Genomic DNA, 23,533 nt, shown 5'->3' with positions numbered 1-23,533 from the left:
AATGCTTTCTATGAATTTTTTTATTTCAAAGGCAAGCTTTGCTTCACTTTAAGAAATAGTATCTATCTTTAGATTGAAATAAACCAGAGGGAGTTGAACAGAGAAGGAGGATATTTTTCCAGTTTATCTCAAGTCCAAGTAATATAATTATTTTGGATACCAAGGGAGTTTAGAGGTTAATATATTTACCCATATATAGTGGAAATTTTCAAAATTCCATCTCTAAGCAAAAATGGATTTGGGAAGTATCTATCATTTTTATTAGCCATCTCGTTGGGTGTATTCTTTGCAATATATCAGACGAGAAAGAACATGGACTTGCAGAGTCAGAAAGGCTAATTTTCTGATCTTGGCCCAGCTATGTTCCAGTTGAACAACTTTGGAAAATCACTTAACCTCTTTAAGTTTTGGTATTTTTATCTGTAAATTGGGAATAATAGTCTCTATTTTTCAAGGTTGTTTTGAGGTTCTTAGATAATACATATAAAATTCATGGCACCTGAGGCATGAACCCAATAAAGGTGTTAATGCAATTACTTTGGAGTTGTCATTTCTGCCGCTTCTCATTATAATATCAAAATTAAAGCCCAGAGTTTTCATCTCTAACTTTGGAACTTCCAAAATGAAGTATAAATTTCCTGTGCATACTCACAGAGTCTGAGACCATTTAATTATTGCCTTACATCTTACCAAACTGTGATTAGATCCAGAAAATCATATCTTAATGGCCTCATGCACGCCCTTTTCCAGTGGAGGACCGGGACCATTCTGATTAAATCTAAGTGACCACACTCTGTGTGCATTGCAGAGATAAGATGTCCTTATGGCTAAGGTCTCCTGATGGTGCTACTCATGTTTAGACAGCCCAGAATCTAGAAATCATTGTCATGTCACTAGAAAATGTGGGGGAGGATGGTAAAAAGCTTGAGAGAGATTAAAGCTTTCAATAAGTTTGAGGGAGGATTAGTGAATTAACAACAATAACAACAAAATCCACACTATAAAGTAAATTTTCACTTGCAAAAGACACATCATTTATCTAGAATTTTGAAATGGTTCTCTCTTCGGGTTACTGTTTGGAGTGCTTATGATTTGTTCTCCTTGATGGAACATGAGTGAGTGAGAAGCATATCTAAGCAGGTCTCAGAGCCAGTTTCTTTCATAAATTTCCCCGGGTGTATATGCCACATATCCTTGACAAGAACACTGTTAAAGGAGACAGTGTGCTGTGGAATTCAGAGTAGTGACAGGGGAACCAAGAACTCTCACATTTGTTTTTTTTTTTTTTTTTGTCAAAGACTGACTCAATGACCTTGGGACAAGTTGATTCAAACACAAGGTAAAGATCACTTCTGCCATGAGTTGAGAGCTCATCCCACAAAGATGCTACATGACTACAAAGTGTTTATTACTGTGCTTGCCTCAGATTAGGAAAATGGTTACAATTGCTGCCCACACTTCCAGGCTATTCCTTTTGTCTTCTAAACCCAACTTTTGTCTATGAATTATAGTCTTTACTAAACCAGAGGAGGGTTCACATTGTTAAGCTCAACAAAACCAACTTAAAACTTTTTTTGCATTTGAGCTTTTATTAGCAAAATCACTCTTATTGTATTCCTGTTGTTTTGTATCAGGCACTGTACTGGAGATCCAAAAGATGGGTAAGACTTGGTCCCTTCTCAAGAAGTTCAAAATAGGGTGAAAGAGATCAGCATACACAAAACCAGCATGCAGTGTAAAAATGCCACAAGAGTACACTTGTAGATATTTTATGGATGAAGAAAGAGGTGGCAGCCAATTCTGCCTAAGAAGGACTAACTCAGGGAAGGCTACAGAGAAGAGGGGCTCATCTGGCTGGAGTCTGATGTTGTCCAGATTGAGATAAAGTAGGATGATCCATATAAAGAGACACCAACAGGGATGTATAGGGCATGTTCAGAAGACAAAGCATCTGATTTGGCTGGAATGTAGGTTACAGAGGAAGAATGGCTGTGTCCAGCCATTCAAAGTTGCAAACGCTCTTCTGATGCTGCAAGAGGTTGTATTTCTTGTGTTGGCAAAGGGGGCGGGATGCGGAGTCTTTTTGTGGTTTCTAGGTAAGACAGAGATGGGATGTTGTCTACGCTTTAGAAATCCATTCTGACAGGTAACACAGGTGATCAAATTGAGTAGGGCAGAGGTCACACGCTGGCTTCTTTCACATCACATTCCAGCAGATGCATTTTATTGGATATACAAAAGATTTTTTTTTTAAGTTTTACCCAATTTCAAACTTTTAAAATTTTGGAAAAGTCACAGAAAAATCTAAATTTCTTACTTCTCCTAAAAATCAGAATTTCCAATTTCTGTCAAGCAACAATCAGCTAGAACTTAGAAGTATCTTCATCAGGGGCTGGGACATGCATTCTGCAATCTACCAGAATGTACTCCAGTTCATTTCTTACACCCAAAGCATGTCACTCACCAATGGTGTCTTTCTGGGTCTTGTATTTGAATATGAGATTTCTGGAGTAATGCAAACCTGGTGTCAGAAAGATCCTTGGTGGATGATATTATAGTTGGACTGCCAGGAACGATGAGAACCTGAATCGTGTGCAGGCAGTGGGATGGACAGGAGGACAAGGATGGACTGACTGATTGCTTAGAAGTCAAAAGAATGAGAGAGACGGTGAGATCCAAGAAGACTCTCCAGTTTTTATCTTAGATGATAACTGGGTAGGATTCCCATAAAATCAGAGACACAGGTGGAACAGAAGGCTTTGGAATGATGGCAGTGTATTCAGTGTGACCCTTTGCAGTTCAAGGCTTTGGAAAATATTGCTAAGTCTGTTGGACATAAACTTACAGGTAGGTAGCCTCTCTGGTATTGTGCTGAAAGAGGATAGCTTATCATTATGCCCCGAGCAGGCATGTACATTTTTTTTCATTGTCTGTGTTATACACTCTATCTTCAACTCTAACAAGTTGTCAGGCAAATATTTGTCCTTGAAATCAAGAGAACAAGTAAGGAAATGGGGATGTACCAAATGCCTAAGAGACAGGTCATATAAAAATGCAGATTGAAAATGGGTTACAGACATTAGGTAGGATTTCTTAGGGTGCAAAAAAAAAAAAATGTATTCGTACAAGACATGAAGCAGGGCCTGGAGAGGGTAAGAGAAGTGAGGCTCCTGGGGAAGCAAAGTGAAGGAGATTCTCAGACACTCAGGATCCTAAATATGGGCACCTCCTTAAGTCCTGCTCCCTCTATGCCTCACTTCCTTCATCTTAGTTATGGCCCTGATAGGGAGATTTTGAAAATAAACATCATAAATATTTATGATCATAAATCGTAAAATGTTATTCTCCATTCCATGAGAGTTCATGGGCATTGATTGCAATTAATCATTTGAGATGAATAACCTTGTCTAAGTCTCATGTATGTCTCCACCGAGGACTGATACAAACTCTAGGTTTAGACCTATGGGTACTATGAAAGCCTTAAGTCTTGTCTCATGAGTTTCCAGGTGGGGCTGAAACTGGAATATCATTAGAATATTCAGCAGTAGGCATTTGCTTGATAGCTGTGTATCCTGGCATTCTACACCAGATGGATTCCTGTCTTCGAATACCTTCCACTGATAATGATGGAGCCTGCTTACAAATTTTGAAGAGTCAGTCACTAGCAGGTCAGGATGTCAGGCTGCTAAAGGGAAGAATTTGTTTGAAACATTAGGACTGGATTATTTATTTCCTTTAATAGCTTTATTGAAGAAAAATTAGTATACAAAGAACTGCACATATTTAAGATGTATAATTTGTTGTTTGGACATAAGAAAATACCCATGATATCATCATCACAGTCAAGGTAATAGATACATCCAATGAGTCCCAGTTTCCTCATGTCCCTTTTTTTTTTTTGCCTTGCCTTGCTTTGTTTTTTTGTGGTAAGAACAATTAATATGATATCTGCCCTCTTAACAAATTTCAAAATAGTAGTACCACATTAAACTACAGGCATTTATGCTATAGAGCTGATCTCTAGAAACCCCCCTATTAGAATAACTAAAACTTTATACTCTTTGAATAACCACTTCCCATTTCCCTCTCTTCCCTGCTCCTGGCAACCACTATTATATTCTCCGCTTCTGAGATTTGACTATTTTAGATATTTTATGTAAGTGGAATCATGAGTATTGGTCCTTCTATGACTGATTAATTTCACTTAGCATGATGTCCTCCAAGTTTATGCATATTGGTGTGAATAGAAGGATTTTCTTCTTTTTAAGCCTGCATAATGTTCCATTGTATAGTGTATGTATGTGTGTGTATTTTCCCACATTTATTCCATTTATATATACATTTTTTTTTTCCTTATCCATTCATTTGTCAGGGGACACTTGGATTGTTTCCGTATACGACCTATTGTGAATAGCGCTATAGTGGACATGGAAGAGCACTGGCTCTTTGAGATCCTGATTTCAATTTACAGTCTTTTCTATACAGCATCTCATCCAGTCATAGAGAAAGTGGTATAGACCTTAGGTGTTATCCAACCTCTTTCTACATACATAAGAAAACTGAAGCAGAAAGAACATGGATAATAGCAGGATCACAAAGCAACTGTATTAGGATTAGGTTCAGCTGGAGTGACAGAAAGCAGTGATGCGAGAAGACAATGTCCATTTCTCTCTGTGGAGGGAAGTAGGAGCCCCAGGACAGTGGTAGGCGAGGACCTAGTCTCCTGATGGGCTCCTTGACCACACTCAGTTTGTGGCTTCTATTGGGGGACCCAGATGGGAGCTCCTGCATCTCAGTGCATTGAAACTAGACTACTTCCCTCTGAGCACACTTCCATTCCACCTTCAAGTCTTCAACCAAACTTACCTGCACAGAAAGCTGAAAGATGTACTTTTTATTCTGAGCAGCTATGTACCTAGCTAAAATTGGGAAGTTCTAAAGAAAGATGGGAAGAGCAGTTCTAGGACAATAACCATCAAGGCACACCACAAGCTAGGGACAGTTTCAGGACTAGTATTCTGTTTCCTGACTCTAGAATTTCCTCATAAGGGTGCGATCTTTAATTAAAGCCAATAGACCACTTTGAAGATACAAATTCATCATTTTATGTGTCCATACAACATGCAGTGTTCTCTTTTGCCCAAGATATTTTGTTTATTAATCCCTAGGTTTTGGAGATAGGAGTCAGGCAGACCCATGTTTAATTCCTGTGTGCCAGTTTATGACTTTGAGTGCATATGGGTTAAAAATACAAACTTCAGTTTTTTCTTCTTTAAAATAGTAATACTATTTTATTACTAGAATTGTTTTAAGAATTAAATGGGATAATATTCATAAAAAGACCTAGCCCAGTGCCAAGTAAGGAATATGTGTCTAGGGCTGTGATGTTAGTTCCCATCTCCTTTCTCCTTCCTTCCTCGGGTTTCCTCTGAGACCACTCAGTTTCCTAGGAAGTCTTCACAAGGAATCTAAATCCTTAACAGAACTTTTCTCCGGATACTCACAATAGATTTGTTTAGATGCATTGTCAGTTCTTTTTTGCACTTTTCAGACAATCTTGAAAGATCACAAAGATCTGGCAGTGTCATAGAACTTTTTAAAAATTATGGATCCCTCAGCCTTGGCCCCAGAGATAATGATGAAATAGGTCTGAGAGTTGCCTGGGAATCTTTAGTTTTTAAAGCTATCAATGTGAAATGTTAGTTGCTCAATCATGTCTGACTCTTTGCAGTCCCGTGGACTGAGGCCCTCCAGGGTAATCTGTCTGTGGAGTTCTCCCGGCAAGAATACAGGAGTGGATTGCTATTCCTTTCTCCAGGGGATCTTTCCAACTCAGGGAGGAGTCTGTGCTATTGTGTTGTAGACAAATCAATACGGTAGTAGATTGGACTAGAGAGAAATGGGGAGACTGAGAGGCCAGTTAGTGGTTACCTGGATGAGAAATGATGGAATAATGAGGTAAAAAAAAGGGAGAGAGAATAATGGATGGAATTTTAAATATTTAGTGGGAAAAGTAATAGAACTTGGTGCCTGATGTGATGTAGGAAAAACATTTCTACTGATTTTGCTGTCAAATATCTTTTAATAGTAGCAAAACTGTAGCTCTTGAAATTTAACTTGAACTTACTGGTTTGAGGTAAAGGATGAGAGGAAAATATGTAAAACATGATCATTAATACTATTAAAAATTTTTGTAACAATAACCAAAATCCAACCAGAGAAAATATAAGAGGGACAAAAGTCAAATCTTATTCTTAGCTTTAAAAATTGACTCTGCAAGTACATATGAGAATCATTTAATTTGACAGATGTTTATGTAAAAAAAAAAAAAAGACTTATAAGGGAGACAATTTGACCCAAGATCAATAATAATAAATAGGACCATAGCAAAGTAAATGCACTCTTTGGCAGCACTTATATAAAAAGGAGTGTGCAGAAGAGGGGAGACAGTAGTTCCCAGAGTGGTGTGTTCATTCCTGAGCTCCACACATTGAAGGGAACTTGTGCAGAGGAGGGTGGTCAGAAAGGTAAGATGACAGAAATCATGTCCCATAAGTAATTGTTGAAGGAATCCAGGTGTTTATCATGATAAAGAGAAAAATAAAGGGAGGGACAACTTGTTCAGTACTCTAGGGCTGTTACATAGAAAAGGCAACAGACTTGTCCTGAGAGGGCGGAAGTAGGATTAATGAGGTAGCAGGTATTTAAATTGAAATAGTAAAGAATATTCTGACAATCATACCTACTGGTAGAATGGACACCTTCTAAGACAGTCTGCTGTGACCAGACATGACACAAGCAATCCCAGGGGCTGGACAAATGTTGATTGACTGAGGATGTTACAGAGGGAATTTATGGATCAGATTTACTGGGACAGATGGTCCCTAAGGTTATTCTCACTTTAATGTTACTCCATGTTGTATGTGAAGTTCTAGTCCCTTAATTTTTTTGATAGCACAATTAAATAGATAATTTGTCTTTATTAATTGATGCCAGCACTAAGAGAAAGCTGCTGTCTTTTGAAATATAGAGATGTTAAGAATAGTACTAGAAGCTTTTGAAGAAAAAGAATTCTATACATATATTCCTGTACCAATTTATTCTTAGGCGATCACTGGGAATAACAATAGTTTGCCAAATTTGAAAAACATATTATACCCTATATGAAAGAGGGTTTATTTTCATATGATTTGAGCATTATTGTTACTTAGAATGCCCTAGCTGAATAAACCTAACTGGCCTCATAAAGTTATAGGACATTAATTTATGTAGCCATGGTCTGAAAGTTAATATTCAGTTCATTCAAGTACTTCCTAATAAACAGTCTTTCCCATATTTCATTCACCCACTTTAGCACTAGAAACATAGCTCTAACTGTTATATTGAAGAACTCATAATCAAATATGGAATCTCTGCTTAGGTTTCAGTTACTGTGACTACACACCTAACCACTCCAAAACTTATTGCTAAAAAGGACAATCATCATTTATTATCTCTCACAGTTTAGTGGATCAAGCATTTGATAGCCTCTCAACTAAGCGATTCTGGCTAGGAGTCCCTCACAAGATTCCTGGGTTTGAGTTCTTCCACAGACTTCCTCACCTGTATATCTGGTACCCAGCCTGGAAATACTTGAATAGCTATTCTGGAACAACTGGGATCCTTCAGGAATTCCCTCTGTCTATGTATAATCTCTTCAGGCAACTCAGGGCTTCAAAAGTATGTGTCTCCAAAGAAAACCGTATGTTATTTTATGAGTAGCACTGGGTGTCATACAGCATCATTTCTACCACATTCCATTGTCCAGGAAGTTACAAATGTCCTCCCAGGCATCCTTGTTCCCCTGATGAACTGTTAGGACCACGTTAGAGGAAGAGTATATGTGTTGATGTCTTCACCTTTGGAAGATGTGCTTTGTCATAGCATTTCCCATAGCACATAAACAGATCACACTCTACACAGAGTCCCTGCTATAATGAAACTATGAGCAATGCTGTTAAAGAACAGAAGTGTAGGGAGATGATCAATAAGGCAGGGTACATTCATATGCCCTGGGCTCTAAAAGGTGAGCCATCACATTTGTTAAGAAATGCTCCAGGCAGAAGCAACAATGGGTGTAAAAGTATGCAAGAGCAAGACGTGAAGTGTTAAACAGTTTGGATTGACAGGATCAGGACTCTGTTGGGGGAATGGTAGGCTACTTGCCAGAAAGGGGAGGAAAGACAATATCCTGAAGGGCCTTGAGTGTCGAGTTTAAAAGTTTGGCACTGGGGAGCAGTGACTGGCTTTAGAGCACAAGCTTATTGAATGATGCTCTTGTGTAATGTCTTCCATCCACATTCTTTCCTGCCTTTGATAGTAAACATATCATCTCTGTTAAAGTTTGCTTCCTAGATTAAACTGAACACAGACTCTAAACCATCAAATCATTTTAGATTTTTTTTTCCCACCACAAACAACTCTAGGATGGCATGCATTTGAACAAACTCAAAGTGATTTCACTCTTCTAATTTTCAGAGCTTTTGGCTAGATGCAGAGTGAGAAATTCATACCTTTTTCAAGTAGCGTGGGTTCTTTTTTCCTCCAATTCCTCTCATCCATCTGGTTCTCTGGAGGTCTTGGAATCCAGGAAAGTGTTAGTTCACTGTGCTGAAATCCAAAAAAGACTGCTAAACTGTGAAGAGAAAATTTGCATTCCAGAGACGCTGAAAGAGTTAGTCCACCACCGTTTTGCAGCAGCAAAAACATCTGTATTCTCTGTCCTTTTTGTCTTTCACCGTACAGAATGGAAAACCCTGTACTCATTATTTCTGCCATCCTTGCCTACTTAATGTAAACCACTTTTGGCACATTGAGGGTGGAAAGAGGAACCAAAATGTGGAATTATTTTATTTCTACTGTCAGAAAATATTACAGCCAAGATCCAGTTGAAGGGAAGCACGTCACTTCACCGGCTCCCCTTTGTACTCTTCAGGTCACGTTCTTGTCCACGGGGGCCAGAGCCCAGTGTTAGATACACAGACATCCACCGTGCTCAACTCAGAAGGACACTGCATGGTCACAGTCATGATCTTGGCATGTCATCATGGCCTTTCTAAGCTTCGGTGCTGTCTTTTGTCTTCCACTGGCAGAAGTACAATTAGAAGGGCTTGTTTTCAACAGAAGCCAAATCATTGCCAAATCTATTCAACAGATCTCTAGAGAAATGAAGTTAGCTCATGGCCCTCTGGCTGTTCCCTTTGCCACTCCCAAGAGTTAAAGGCTTAAAGTTTTCTTTCTTTTGAAAGAGGAGCAATTTTGGTTCAAACAAGTTTTTCTGTCATCCCCAGAAGTGCAAGGAGAAACCTTCTGTGACCCTAGTTGTTTGGCTCAGACCACTTGTGGCTTGTTATAATTTAGGAAGTAATTGCAATTCATGAAGGCAGGTAGAAAATAAACATCTTGGCAGAGCTGAGTTTCAGGCAGCTCTGAACTGACACGTGAGCAGAATGGTATTGGGAGCATTTCTAGTCTCTGCTTGCAGTTCTTGATTCTAATGGATGATTCATAATGGATTTAATTCTGATCTGAAATGCACAGGTGGGCAGTCATGGCTGTGTATACTTGGAGCTAAAAACATCATCACTTAAAACGCAGTTTTAGTTTACCCCTGGATGGGTCAGTTACCCATGGAAGACAGATACTATAGTAAAAAAAAGTCTTGTCCTACCTACCATATTGTGTAATTAACCTCAGATCATTTATATACTTGGAGAAATTTGTAGCACTGATTTTTCTGAGTGATACGCTCTTGCTGAGATAGAACCAAGGAACCCAACAGTTGGAAGAGACCTTAGATGCTAGGTAGTTGAATGTCAGTTACTTTTTTTCATTCAACAAATACTTAAGTGTCTGTTATGTGTTAAGCACTGCTCCAAAGGCTGTGAATGCAGCTATGTATCAGATTGGTGGGGAGATAAGCACTATGTCAGCAACTGCATGCAGGAGGTGATGCCAGGTAGAGATAAGGAGTATGAAGAAAGTAGCAGGATCATGAGATAGAGTCTGGCTTTGTAAAGGGGGCTGCTTACATACGGTGGTGATGGAAGGCCATCTGAGGATCATGGTAGAATTTCAAGTCTGGCTATGAGAATAGGTGTTATTGGATGACTCTGGAATATTCATTCCCAAACATTAATTTATTGATTTAATAAAATATTTATGTTTCTTCTATGTGCCAGTCATTTTTCAGTGAACTGGGAATGAAACAGTGGACAAGACAAGGAGCCTTGCCTTATTAAAACTTTTGCTCAGCCCTCTAAACAATCACAGAATTTCAAGGGACCAAGAAGTCTATGGAGAAGGCAATGGCACCCCACTCCAGTACTCTTGCCTGGAAACTCCCATGGATGGAGGAGCCTGGTAGGCTGCAGTTCATGGGGTCTGGAAAGTCAGACATGACTGAGCATGTCTTCACTTTCACTTTTCACTTTCATGCATTGGAGAAGGAAATGGCAACCCACTCCAGTGTTCTTGCCTGGAGAATCCCAGGGACGGGGGAGCCTGATGGGCTGCCGTCTGTGGGGTCGCATAGAGTCGGACACGACTGAAGTGACTTAGCAGCAGCAGCAAGAAGTCTATTAACCTAAGTTTCTTATTTTATGGGGCTTCCCTGGTGGCTCAGACAGTAATGAATCCTCCTGCAAGTTCAAGAGACCTGTGTTCCATCTCTGGGTCAGGAAGATCCCCTGGAGAAAGGAATGGCTACCCACTCCAGTGTTATTGCCTGGAGAATCCCATGGACAGAGGAGCCTGGCAGGCTACAGTTCATGGGATGCAAAGAGTCAGATGTGGCTGAGTGACTTTCACCTTCTCTTCTTGTATGGATGAAGGAGTTTAGGCCCAGAGAAACAAATGCTTTGCACATGCATCCTGCCAGTGGCTCAGCTCTGTGGGACTAGAGCATGCCCTTGGCTTTGGGTCTTTTCTCTTTGTTACTGTACCATGCAGGGTTTCCATAAACATCTGTTTTAAACAATTCCAGTTTCAAATAATGCTGGCCTTAGCATTGAGACCCAAAGATAGCTATTTTCCCCATCATGGCCTCCTGTCTACTCTAAATTGAAGATCATAGGATTGAGAATGGTTAAGAGGGTACCTCACAGGCACAAGTATCAAGGGCTTTGTTGAGGACCCTGACAGGTATATCTGTGATAAGCTACATGTTCCATGAAGTTTCTCTGTATACCCTAAATACCAGATAATCGGTCCATCACTTATCAGGTGTTCCAGGTATATAAAAATATAATAATAAAAATATCTGTTGAAAAAAAACAAGAATGAGAGAAAAAAACATATTGTATTTTCTCAAACTCAGTATACCAGTATACATAGGATTGTGGATGTCTGTGTATGCAGATCATATTTTCTTCTCTTCAGTAATAAGAGTAATATATATTAGCCTCTCAGCTGACTAAAAAGAACTAATAATTAGAGTCTATCCTCATATGAAACAGTAATTTTGCCCAGAAAAAATAACTTTATAAAAATATTTTTACATCTGTTTACATTCTTAAAAGTGCATCTTACATCTCTTATCTCATTTAATTATCACAATTCTGAGAGGTAGACAGGACAAGTAATTATATCTCCTTCTATAGATGAGAAAATTGATACTCAGATTACGGAATTTTGTCCAAGATACTGTGCAGTTCTAGCTACTCTGGAAAGCATCTGCCTCAGTAAAACTGATCTGATTGTCTATTAATAACCTCTGTTTACAAGTTGCAAATGCCAGGCATTATAAAAGCTGGACCTAAGACACCGTGGCTCCCCAGGTGGCTCAGTGATAAAGAATCCACCTGCCAAGACAGGAGACACAGGAGACACAGGTTCAATCTCTGGGTTAGGAAGAGTCCCTGGAGGAGGAAAGAGCAACTCACTCCAGTATTTTTGCCTGGAAAAATCCCTTGGCCAGAGAAGCCTGGCAGGCTACAGCCCATGGGATAACAAAGAGCTGGACACAACTGAGCATGCACGCATATGCAAGACATCATGCCATGTTGCTGAGTTTAGGATTAGCTCCTCTGAGTTATTGGCCAGAGAACGTCTATTACAAACCAAGCGTGAGACAATCTTGTTTTCACAGTTGCAATAGACTCAACCTAATGATTTTCCATTGGTAATGTGAATAATCGTCAATAACTAATCAGCAAGAGTTGTCATATTCTTGTCATTAACAAGGGCCAGAATACCAAAGAGAGGATTTGGTGCTCCAAGAATCACCTAGTGTGGAGTTTGGAAAGAATACTGTATAGAAACCAAGGCAATTGGGTCCTGACCTTAGCTCTTTAACTAGTTTTCATTAGGCAACCAACTTCCCAGAATACAGTGTCCTAGGATATAAAGGGAGCAAGTTGGACAGGATGATTTTAATAAGTTTTTCAGGCTGAAGCAAACTGTATTTGTAAAAGGCTATAGCATATCAGTTTGCTAAAGATTGATATTTGCATTCAATGTAATTGCCTTTATATGGAACTACATATTAATAACAACATATAGGAAAAATCTGTTAACTGGAGGACAGTGTAAAGTAGCAGAATGAACAACTTTGTCTTTGGACTTTAAAGATAGAGGTTCAAATCTGACCACGTTTATAGTCATTTGATATATAACAGGAAAAAGAATTCCACCATTCTACTGACTCTGATGGATTATTGCGGAGATTGAATGAGGCCCTGGTTGTGTAGTTACTAAACATTAAAAGCTCTACCAAAGCAAGATGTCAGTTTTTATTTTGAGAGTATAAAATGATACAAATTACTTTTATGAAGAACTAAGGTATTTCCAGGTTTGGGATATAAAAATTGTACATAAAAATGAAAATAGCTCTTCCACAAAATTCTCGTGGATGTAGCAAAGAATCTTAGAAATCCAAGAGCCCATTTTATATTATTATGTTATCCAGTTGTCCTAGAGTATCATACACAGAATTCCTTCAATAATCCATTTGTTTTAGTAAAGATATAAAATATAAGAGATTGATGGTGATGCAAAAATTAGAAATGTAGTATTTACATATAATAGTTTAATTAAATGATCAAAGAATGTCAGATTAATTAAATGTATGATCTAGTCCCCTAAAATTGATAAGAATTAAACACAACTAGCATTTATTATACAACCAGGCTCTGGGTCTTATTTTCATATATATGACCTCATTTAGTTCTTACAGAACTTCAGTGTAAATGTTTTCATTCTTGTATAGTAGATGAGGAAACGGAAGGCCAAAGAGGTCAAGAAAATTGCATAGAAAATTCAAGAAACCCAGGTTTCTTGAACCTACCAATAATTTTCTTACCCCATATAGCAGACTCTTCTCTGATTCCAGAGTTAACAAGTCCCAACAGACTGTACCTTGATGATGTTGTAAAGGCAATTCTATCATCTATCTGACTTAGCTTAGAAGGAAAGGAATTCCACTCTTTCCTCCTGTCACAATACTCTCAATGGAGTACTGTGATCTTTTAATTTTGCTCCTGGCATAAAGGTCTAAGATGCTCATGAGTCCCAGCTCCCCCATCATATTTCTCAAGGGTTAGGAGACGTTCAAGATAAGTGTTTTTGTTTTGAAAGAACCGTGTTACATAAAGACTATACATTTTAAGGTAAAATAGTACCTCTCTGGGCCTGAAGGTAGAGACAGGCTAAATGCCCTTTAATGGAGTGTCTTTTTTTAATTCACTAAAGCTCAGATTGTAATCCTAACCCCAGTGCTTCAGAATAAACACCAGGGCATTTATTTACTTTGTGAAGAATGTGATTTGTGGCTTATGGTAAAATTGAATAAAATGATCTAATTGTCTGTTTTTGTTCTTTCTGTTGGCTTTTTCCCTTGTGGTTTTAAGACACGTTTCTTAGTTTTAAATTCAATTTATTTAGTCCAAATAAAACAGAAAATCTTATAAAAATTGTTTCCTCTAAATGCTGTTAGTAGTCACATGTTTTGTTTGCGTTAGTTTAACACATAGACACTCATCTCTAGCCATGTCGAGTTCCCTTTACCAATGCTGCCCAATGCGCTCATTTTGTTACAATACTCTTCTTGTGGAATGAATTTTGTCTCAGAGTAGGCATATCTGGGACTTACATAATGAAGACTTTTGTTTTAGCACAACATTAATTCCAAAAACTGTTATGATGTGTTTTTTTCCAAGAGCCACTCAAGTCCCACCTACAATAGATTCCCAGAACCATACATCACCACCCATTGCCTGCTCCCTCACCATTCATAAGTAATTACTCTCTTCTGTGTTCCCATCACATATTACTCATTCCTCTGTAATAGCAATTTGTTGTGCCCTTTACCTCCAGTCAGTTATTTATAGAAGTGTCTCCCTCACCCCCCACAGTGGAAACTTCTGAGAGTAGGGATGGTCTCTTTGTCTGTTCTCTCTTCAACTGTACCTGCCAGGATGTTTTGTCCTACTCTTGAGACTTTCTGTAATGCTAAATTAAGGGGGCAGACAGCTCTGCTCATCAGAAAATCACGTGAAAAGTTTCTTTAAAAGAGATTTATAAGAAAGTACATGTTACGTAGGCATGGGATACAAAGAGTTATGCTCAAAAAGATGAACCAAAGTGACAAAAATAAGAATGCTGAGGTTCTTTAACTGAATTTTCAGTGACATGTTTCATAGCTGTCATTTTGTGTGTGGAGGTAATGACATCAAAAGAAAATACATCTTAAGGAATTGATGCAGTTTGCTAAATTGACTCAAAATTTTTCCTGTTTTGGAAAAATTAGAATTCTCATCTATCAAGTAAGAATTTTTATTCTAATTGAAAAATCACAGTCATAGGGTAACCGTTGTTATTTTCAGTCTTTTCGAAACATGTATTAGATATAAACACAGTAGATATTTAGGTTAAGATACAGATATAGGTGAAGGATATTTGGAAAATGCAAGAGAACTTTCAATGAGTAATGCATGCTTTCCTGGGAGGCAGAGCTGTTTGATGGTTATATACTGTGGGCTTATTTGAAAAACTAACGAGATAAAATGATGTCTTCATCTGTGAAGGAAACCAAAAAGTACTGTCATTATTTGGGAAGCCTTGATTACCAGAATCAAGAATAAGTCTTTATTCCCAAATTAAGGTAGATAATACAGTTATTTGAATTTAAATAATGTCAGTGGCATTCCAGTGAAGCTTGCTGAGTCATAGCCATGTTCTCTTCTTACTGTACCACATTGCTCTTCTGTTGGGAATACCTACACTTAGGTTATGCTTTCCAGTCTTTTTTACATCATGATTCACATGAAAAGTGATGGCCTTCATTGAGCACACTGGAGGGAGTAGATGAGGCTTCTCCTGGCCCAAGGTAACTACCGTTCAGGGACTATGGAACCTTTGGCCCCTTCTGCCCCTTCCAAGCATGGGCCACCTGGGCCCCATTGGAGGCGCTGTGTATTAGCCTGCCAGTTGAGAAGCTTTGGACTAGAGAGTTGTTTTGCATGATTAAATAGATTGTGTTTCATTTTTGTCAAGTATCGAGAGTTTGCTTATTCATGATGAAACTAATATTTATGGAGCATCAGTTTTAGGCAAGGATACTGTTGTAGATGCTAGGGATCTTACAATGAGTTTTCTGGCTTACCCTGTGCAAGCCAATGAAATTGACAGTAGATGAACTGTCTTAAGATCTCAACGTGTTTCCTGTCTTTGTTTTATACGCATGTAGCTTGCACGTCTGGAGAAGGCAATGGCACCCCACTCCAGTACTCTTGCCTGGAAAATCCCATGGATGGGGGAGCCTGGTGGGCTTCAGTCCATGGAGTCACTGAGAGTCAGACATGATTGAGCGACTTCACTTTCACTTTTCACTTTCATGCATTGGAGAAGGAAATGGCAACCCACTCCAGTATTCTTGCCTGGAGAATCCCAGGAATGGCGGAGCCTAGTGGGTTGCCGTCTATGGGGTCACACAGAGTTCGACACGACTGAAGTGACTTAGCAGCAGCAGCAGCTTGCAGATCGTCTGCCTTTTATTTGCAATGTAGAGTATGTCAACTGAAATGTGGAATAGGCATGCTGTGATGTAGCAGTGGGGTTATCCACTGGATGGAGAATTAGACCTATCCTCTAATTACATATCTTCCACTAGTTGTTTTCCCTTGCTGCCCTTTAGTCTCCTGAATCTGGTAGTTGGGACCAGACGGATGGGTTTTAACCTGTACTGCATGCACCACCCCCCAACAGGCTTCATCCTCTCCTCTCTCCATCCAGAAGTGATTTTAGACTCCTTTGGATGTGCTTCCTTAATAAATTGCTTCCCTGAACAAAGGATTGGGGAAAAGAGGACAAGTGAGGGGAGTTGAAAACTCCAGGACCACAATAATCTCTAAAGACTTTTAAAAGTCTCATATTTTCTAGCTCTCCTCATTTCTTTCTTTTTATTCTTAGCTCAGCAAGACCAAAACTGTATCTAGAACATGAGATGTCACCCTTCTCTTTCCAAGAGTCTTTTCTGTTCCAGTATTGCTTTGGTACCTAAAAAAAAAAACAATAAAGACTGAATATAAGATCACATTTTAATTTTATGAAATGAAAATTTTAACATTTCTAAATGGCAGTACTTTATAGTCTTCCAAATCTTCAAATACTTATGCCTCTTGATTTAATCTGCAACAGGGAACACACATACACCTAAGGAATATATAAATTTTAGAAATACTCTTTTCTTCATCATTTTAACTAATAGTCAGTGCTTGTGTTACCTGTATCCTTCATTTATATTCAGATGATTCTTCCAGCTCTTCTGCCCGTGAATTAGAGAATTTATTTATAATTATCCAAGGATAGAAAAGATACAACCAGATTGTCTCTCTCATTTAAAAACAGTTGCATTGGGGAGTTTTGTGTACAGTATTTATTGACGATTTTATTTGTATTTTCACTTTTTGCTTTTAATCACAATTGTATTGCCATCACTTCAAAAAAGTTTATAAGCTGTGCCTTTTAGCAGTTAAATAATTTCTTATTTTTTTCTGCTACTCTAACATCTTCTCTCATTAATGATACTTTCATTTGAGTAACTGCTTAAAATATTTTCAAAAATTCCTTAAAAATCTTCAAACAAGCCTAGGATTATTTTTTTGGCTCTGCTGGTCTTCTTTGCTATGCAGGCTTTTCTCTAGTTGGGGAGACCTGGAGCTACTCTCTAGCTGTCATGCTCGGGCTTCTCATTGTGGTGGCTTCTCTTGTTTCATAGCATGGGCTCCAGAGCACAGGCCCGTTAGTTGTGGCTCACGGGTTTGTTGCTCCAAGGCATGTGGGATCTTCTCAGGTCAGGGATCGGATCCATGTCTCCTGCATTGACAGGCAAATTCTTTCACTGAGCCACCTGGGAAGCCTCCTTTTACACCTGGTTCCCTCTTGCCTAATGTGTATTATGGACCATGCAGGCCCTGGGCAAAGATGTTTAATGTTATGGATACTGTAGTGCACTGCCCAGATCCCCTGTTTAACCTGAAGTGAAGGGAACACCCTCATCCCAACATCATTCTTCCTCCTTGCAAGCAGCCTGTATCCATTGGATGGCAGATGTAAGGGTATAAACGTCCTATCCCCTAGCTTCAGGGAAAGACAATTTTGCACAGTTATCTTAACTCCAGAGTTCTCCATGAAACCATCAGAAACCTTTATTATAACTGCATCATAGTTCAATTCCTCCCTCTCTCCAGAGGCTGCCTGTTCTTTCCCATAGGTATGAGCTCAAAGACACTCTTCAATAACTTCTTTTGTGTAAATCTCTGTTTCAGAAACTGTTTCCTAGGAAACTCAACCTATGACTATGGCTCCCTACCAGGAGAGCGGGGTGGCCACTGTTTGGTCATGGAGGTTGACATAAACCTTTAAATCAAGGACATTATTATATTCAGTGTCATAGAAGAAGCATAATACAATCCAATAGGAGTAAAAGTGACTTCTTTTTCTTGGAGTATAACAAAGGGAGAATTAGGAAAGATTTTGCAGAAGAGGTAACATTGGAGCTTAACTTTGGAGAATGAGTAAGTATTCTCTAGACAAGGAAGAATGTGAGTAGTCTGGGCTTGTAAAAAAACACAGCTATTAAAGATGTGGCAGGGAGCTCAGTGTGGCAGCTAGCAGGTGGGGCCCATGGGAAAGAGCAGTAGAGATAGGTCATGAGGCCCTCTACTCATTTTTAAGGGCCTTAGGCTGGAGTGTTCTCTTCCTTCCTAACTCCTATCTGTCAAACTCAGTGCCCCTGCTTCACAGACAAGATGCAATTTGAGTAGATACTGAGACACCCATCTTCTGCTTGTTTGCTTGAAGACTTGTTATTTCTTTTTATCTTTTATTAAATACAATTTAATTTATTAACCATTTCATTTTATGGGCTTCCCTAGTGGTTCAGATGATAATCGGCTGGCAATGCAGGAGACCCCAGGTTTGATCCCTGGGTTGAGACGATCCCCTGAAAAAGAGAATGACTACCCACTCCAGTATTCTTGCCTGGAAAATTCTATGGACTGAAGAGCCTGACGGGCTACAGTCTATGAGGTGACAAAGAGTCGGGCATGACTGACCAACAAACATTTCATTTTAACCTAATTTAGAAAAATTTCATATTTCTATAAAATGTGTATCTTTTAGTCTGACTTTAAAATAACCTTCTATAAGAAGACACAAAGATCTTCTTTTGTCATGCTTAAAATTCTACCTTTAGTAACTTCTGGAATTCCAAGTGGTAAGGTAAAGTAAAGGTTAGAGAGTCCAGGTTTCTGACACACGAACCCTTGTTTCAAGCCTCGGATGAAGGGTCATTCAGTTGTTGTTAGTATATCTCTAGTAATGGAAATATTGACCTATACCTGTATTTGTTAATACTGATATATCAGGGCTTCTCTGGTGGCCCAGATGGTAAAGAATCTGCCTGTAATGCGAGAGGGCTGGATTTGATTTCTGGGTTGGAAAGATCCCCTGGAGGAGGGCATGGCAACCTACTCCAGTATTCTTGCCTGGATAATCACCATGGACAGAGGAGCCTGGTGGGCTACAGTCCATGGAGTTGCCAAGAATCAGACATGACTGAGTGACTATACTGATATATCACAGACTAATAAAACTGCAGAGCTGAAATTAGTCACTGTTTTGCAGATAAGAAAACCAAGGTCTAGGGAGGAAAAATCATTTATCTAAGGTCATACAGTAGATGTTGACAAATCCAGAGGGACAATTCATCTTCTTCATCCAGCAACTTTGTTTCTCTGTGACCACAGAATTAACTCACCAGATCCCTATCTGAATTATTGGGAGTCAGGAACCTGGGGTACCAGCCCATCCTCTACTCCTAATTGTTTCCATGACTCAGGTCCCAGCTGTGTCAGTCTTCCAGGTCTGTTTTCTGACCTGTGCAATCAGAGGCCTGGACTAGAGGAACTCCCAGAGTCCTCCTCCCATTTATACAGTCTAGCCTTTCTCTAAGAGAAGATACGTCTAAAGGTCCTAGTGGACCAGTTGGAGACTGAGAGATAAATACAGTAAAGGGAACTGGCTCAAGAAGGTTCGTATGTCCTCAACCATTTGCCAATCCAAGCTTCTAGTCAGATACATTCTTGGAGCTTTTATTTTGTGATTTGGGGGCATTTTACTGCAGTCTCACTTTAGGAATATTTTACACTTTCTTTTGTAGCAGAAATGTTCTGATTACCTGCCCTTTAAACTTGGGCCATAAAGTCTTTCCTTAGAAACTGACTCAACTTTATATGTTGCTGCTGGTTTTGAATAAATAGGCTGAATCTTGCAGCCAAGCCTCAATGCAAACAAAAACATTTTCTGGTCAAGCATTTTCTGGTTTGTTCAACTCCATTACAGGGTTGGCTTTAAAAAAGAAAAAGTTAAAACCCACAGAAGAGCAAAACACAAACCCTGGGAAGACAGTTTCCAGCCACATTAACTCAGATCACCAGGGTAGAAAAGAACCAGGGCCTTCATTGTCCAGACCATCATCATCTCCAGACTCTCATCTTATGTTCTTCTGCTATTTTAATTTCACCACTTCAAAATGGGGGGAAAATAGGTTAATAGTTTCCATGAGTTTAGACTGTGACCAGAGGCATACTAAGCAATTTCAGAATCTCCAGCAACCACAGCTTGGAGAAGAGAATGGTGGTGGATTTGCCGTCCTCTGGATTCCAGAGTTTAGGGGACTCGGGCCAGCACTGTGATGCCAGAGTGGGATGTAAACAATATTCCTTGCTTCATTCTTTTAGCATATGTTCATCCTAGGATTCTTTTTATTCCAGGTAGTATGCTGGGTGAAAAAGTGAAAGTGTTAGTTGCTCAGTCATGCCTGACTCTTTGCGATCCCATGAACTGTAGTCCGCCAGGCTTCTCTGTCCATGGAATTCTCCAGGCAAAAATACTGGAGTGGGTTGCCATTTCCTTCTCCAGGGGATCTTCCCAACTCAGGGATTGAACCTGGGTCTCCTGCATTGCAGGCAGATTTTTTGCCATCTGAGCCACCAGGGAAAAAGCATGGGACAAACATTCTTAAGACATAATCCCTGCCCTTAAAGAATCACAGTATAGTATAGGAAATACCCATATGTGCAAATAATTGTAATACAGTGAATACTGTAAGTGATATAAGCAACATGAATTACGTGCTTAGGAAAGGGAGAGAAAAAAACAGTTTATTCCAAAAAATAAAATAAAATAAAAATTAAAAAAAAAAAAAAAAAACAGTTTATTCCAACTGAAGTTACTGAGGAAGGCTTGCCTGGGGAGATGCCTTCTGGTCCATACCTTGAGAGGTCAAAACAGCAAATTGTGATTCCTTCTAGGCATGACAATGCTCAGAAGTATGGAAGTTTCTCATTGGTTTGAGCAGGAGTAGCAGTCTGAAACATTAGGGAAATCTGAGCCTAAAACAGGAGATTGCCCGTCAGGTGAGGAACTACTTCTTTTCACAGTGAGGAGCCATAGACGTTTTTCTGGCAGGAAAGCTACTTAATCACATCTGTATTTTAGAAAGGAAACTGAAAGTCAGTATGAGGACAGGCAAGTGTTACAGGAGGAGAGATGGAAACCAGAAGCCCGTCAGGCACTGTCCCTCTACTTGTCACCAGCACATGGTTACCTGCCAACAGATGTGCCTTGCCTCATGCCCATTTAAAAGTTCCAGTGGTAAGAGGGAAATATTTCTTCTCCATTTCCACATCCCTTCCAGTTTTGCAGTTTTCTAATCAGATCCCTATCCCAGGTTTATTCTAGATTGTAAACTCATGGAGTCAGTCCAAACATCTCAGTTAGAATATGCATATTACATGTGAAACTCTGTTGTCTGGTAAGAAAGCATACAATTCTAGGCAAGGATGGAAAGTTAACAACTAATTTTATCAATCTTTCTGAGTCCTGACTCAATAAATGATATCCATTTTAAAAGGGTAGGAGGATTTATTTTTAAAGCTGAATATATTTTTAAAGCCAAATAAATTTGACTTTCTTATTTCATTTCTCAAAAGAGAAACCCTCTAGGTTCAACAAACCCTCTAGACTCAAAACCTTCTAGGTTCAACATTTCTATCAAGAGTTCACAACACTAAATATGGAGATGGTGTTTGAATCAAGGGTTTAAATGATCAAAACATCATTGATTTTACTGACCTCTCATTGGGTTCTATAACCAGCATGCTGTCTGCGAGTCTGGGTCATCAGAGAGACCACTCTAAAACGTTAAGGTTCTGAGTGGTCCTGGTAAGATTTTGATGATTAATCAAGTTTTAGAAGTAATAGAGAAGTATTCTTCCAGTGGAGAACCCAGATTGTGTAGTTCAGAGGTCAGCCAACTATATGCTAAGTCACTTCAGTCGTGTCTGACTGTTTGCAACCCTATGGACTGCAGCCTGCCAGGCTCCTCTGTCCATGGGATTCTCAGGTGAGAATACTAGAGTGGGTTGCCCTCCTCCAGGGGATCTTCCCAATCCAAGGATTGAACCTGCACCTCTTAGGTCTCTTTCATTGGCAGTCGGGTTCTTTACCAGTAGCGCCACTTGGGAAGCTCAACTATAGCCATGGCCAAATCCAGCTTGCTTTTGTAAGTAAGGTTTTATTAGAACACAGTCATGATCATTTACTTACACATTGTCTGTGGCTGCCTTCCTGCCACAACAGCAAAATTGAGTTGTTGTACAAAGCCAGAGGGCTTCCCTTGTGGCTCAGTGGTATAGAATCCTTCTGCCAGTGCAGGAGACACAGGTTCAATCCTCGAGCCAGGAAGATCCCGTGGAGGAGGGTGTGGCAACCCACACCAGTGTTCTTGCCTGGGAAATCCCATGGACAGAGGAACTTGGAGAGCTACAGTCCATAGGATCTTAATGAGTTGGACAGACTTTAGTGACTAATACACAAAACACATCTGCATGGCCTTAGAAGAGCTACTTGATCCATCTGTTTCATGCTCTCTCTGTAATAAACACTCTGCCTTTCTCCAAATACTATGTGAAAGCACATGAGCCCATATGTTCTGGAACACTGCTTGTCATGCTCTAAGTTACTATATAAGTGGAGCTCCTTACATCCCAGCTTAACATTGGCATTTTTTCTTTTCCTCCCTAGAATACCCTGGAGCAATGCAGCGTTTGCTCCAAGCCCATCATGGAGCGGATTCTCCGAGCCACAGGGAAGGCTTATCATCCTCACTGCTTTACCTGTGTGATGTGCCACCGCAGCCTGGATGGGATCCCATTCACCGTGGATGCTGGTGGCCTCATCCACTGCATTGAGGACTTCCACAAGTAGGCGATCTACTCTCCCTTCTGCTGCCTGATGGTCCTCTTGGGGTCTGGTCTTACTGCCTGGCTTATGGTCTACTCTTCTCTCTCCAAGCTATAGAATCTCCGGATTTGGTGGGACCTTAGAAAGAAGTTATTTATTCCCTCCTCCAATGCAGAAAGTGATATCAAGTAATCCGTGTGGTCCTCCAGTGTGGCCTCTGCTTCAAAGCTTCCCTTGGGCTTATCCATCACATGTTTGTGTCACCTTAATTGTAAGAAAGTTGAGTCAGCCACAGAACATATTACTGACGAGCCAGGATCACAGAGTAGCTCTCCCTGGCCTAAACGTGAACAAGCTGTGAGCCAGTGGACAAATTGCCCAGTTTTCTCTGAGCTCTTCAGTTTGTTCAGTTAGACCAGACCAGTTTCCCATCCAAGACAGCCTAGGGTTCTCTCTAGAGCCATGTCTTTTCCACTCTGCACATAGGAAGTTATAGGGGGAGAACATTTGAATTATTGAGAGAACAAGTCAGCCCCTCTTGCTAAAGAAAGCCTCTTGCATATTTGGAGGTGGTTTTATGCCATTATCAACATATGCATACCCTCCCCTAAGCTCTTAGCCCAGGTCCTCTTCCTCAGGATATTTTCTAATCTTTTGAGAACAATTAGAAAGTAGAACCTCAAGATCAAGACTAGAAAAATATATGCCCACTTCCTCACTTCTCTCCTTTGTAGAGTCCTCTTTTATG

The 23,533-nt window shown here is 39.7% G+C and overlaps 1 protein-coding gene across 7 annotated transcripts in view; it reads left to right on the top strand.

Moving 5' to 3' along the window:
• The window catches only part of LPP (LIM domain containing preferred translocation partner in lipoma), a 745,809-nt gene that overhangs the window by 710,528 nt on the left and 11,748 nt on the right, over positions 1-23,533 (top strand). For all 7 annotated transcript variants that reach the window (XM_027538411.1, XM_027538415.1, XM_027538413.1 and 4 more), the window contains one exon: positions 22,627-22,805. In XM_027538411.1, the coding sequence (XP_027394212.1) occupies positions 22,627-22,805 (179 nt within the window). The remainder of the gene's footprint in view (positions 1-22,626; positions 22,806-23,533) is intronic.

Source organism: Bos indicus x Bos taurus, chromosome 1 (assembly GCF_003369695.1).
Source record: "Bos indicus x Bos taurus breed Angus x Brahman F1 hybrid chromosome 1, Bos_hybrid_MaternalHap_v2.0, whole genome shotgun sequence".
Lineage (NCBI taxonomy): Eukaryota > Metazoa > Chordata > Mammalia > Artiodactyla > Bovidae > Bos > Bos indicus x Bos taurus.
Note: the sequence above shows the minus strand (reverse complement) of the source record. Positions and strands in the feature narration are given on the sequence as shown.